Source organism: Pteropus alecto, unplaced genomic scaffold (assembly GCF_000325575.1).
Source record: "Pteropus alecto unplaced genomic scaffold, ASM32557v1 scaffold45, whole genome shotgun sequence".
NCBI lineage: Eukaryota > Metazoa > Chordata > Mammalia > Chiroptera > Pteropodidae > Pteropus > Pteropus alecto.
The window spans coordinates 19,903,752-19,904,979 of NW_006442491.1; the positions used below are offsets into that span (position 1 = coordinate 19,903,752).

Genomic DNA, 1,228 nt, shown 5'->3' on the forward strand with positions numbered 1-1,228 from the left:
GACATGGCCTCACAATCCTTTTCAATCCAGCACAACTTTGAGTCTCGGAACAGCTCTGGGACATGGGCAGAGCAGGGAGTTTGGACCCATTTTTCAAATGAGGACCAAGGGTGAAGGAGGTCAAATTTCTTCCCCAAGATCACACAGTAAACTAACAGGAGAAACGGCACTTGAACTTGAGTTTCTTAACTTAAATCCTAAAGTCAGTAACCTCTCCCACACTGAATATCATTTATTCATCATTCATTCATTTGTTCATTCATTCGTTTAGTGAGTACCTGCTGTGTTTCAGGTACAGTGCTAACCTGAGGGCACTGGTAGGTAGAGGGGACACAGAGATGGCTGCAGGGATGAGAGTGTGGCAGAGGTGTTGGTTACAAGAACTCAGAGGGCCTAACCAAGAACTGTCGCTCCTTGCAGAATGCTGTTGTGCTGACTGTGGCATCCTAAGGATGAGAAATGGCCACCACCCCTCCCTGCTGACTGCCAGAGTCCTGTTCACCTGTCTACTCTGCCTCAGTTTCCTTCCCAGTCTCTAGCTTGTGTCGGTGACAGCATAAGTGTCTTTTATCCATCTAGACCTGCTCAGGTGCCCTGGCCCTGCAGCTTTGCCCCAGTCTGGGGACTGCATGGCTAGCCACAAGACTTGCTTTGGAGAGCTCTGGGGCCTCAGTGGCCAGTCCTGAGCTTTCAATAAACTACTCCTCTGTGTCAGCACCTCCTGGCTAGTCTGTTCCCCAGTCATACAGGGGCCTGGCCACCTTGGCCTCTGCTTCTGGTGCCCTCTCCAGTCCCAGGAAGGGGCCCCTGGGAGGTAAGGGGAGTTGGAGCCTAGTCATTGTAGATTTGCATCCAGGCTTACCTGGTTGGCCTGGACAACCTCTGTGTCTTGTCCTGCCTTTCTCTGTTTCTACCTCAAGCTCTGTGTGTCCCCTTGCCCTCCTCTCCTCTCTCTTTCTAAATACTTCTGTGTTTCACTCTGTCTCTCTGAGACTCTGTCTGTCTGTCTCTGTTTCTCTGACTTTGGGACACTTCTCAGAAGTGATGTCTGAGCTGAATTTTGAAACATGAGCAGGAGTTTTCCCAGGAGAAAAGGAGCTAGCATTCCAGGAAGCAAGGATGAGTGGGCCCCAGTCCTGCCCTGGACGGGTCCCTACTGGCTGCATATCAGCCGTGGTCACACCTCAGGACAGACCTCAGAACAAAGCTACACCAAATGCTTATAGTG

The 1,228-nt window shown here is 50.9% G+C and overlaps 1 protein-coding gene across 1 annotated transcript in view; it reads left to right on the forward strand.

The window, feature by feature from the left end:
* Nucleotides 1-482, forward strand: part of BPIFB3 (BPI fold containing family B member 3) — a 17,465-nt gene extending 16,983 nt beyond the window's left edge. Inside the window, exon 15 of the mRNA XM_006921717.1 lies at nt 421-482. Coding sequence (XP_006921779.1) covers nt 421-450 — 30 coding nt within the window. The 3' untranslated portion in view covers nt 451-482. The remainder of the gene's footprint in view (nt 1-420) is intronic.
* The last annotated feature ends 746 nt before the right edge of the window (nt 483-1,228 follow it).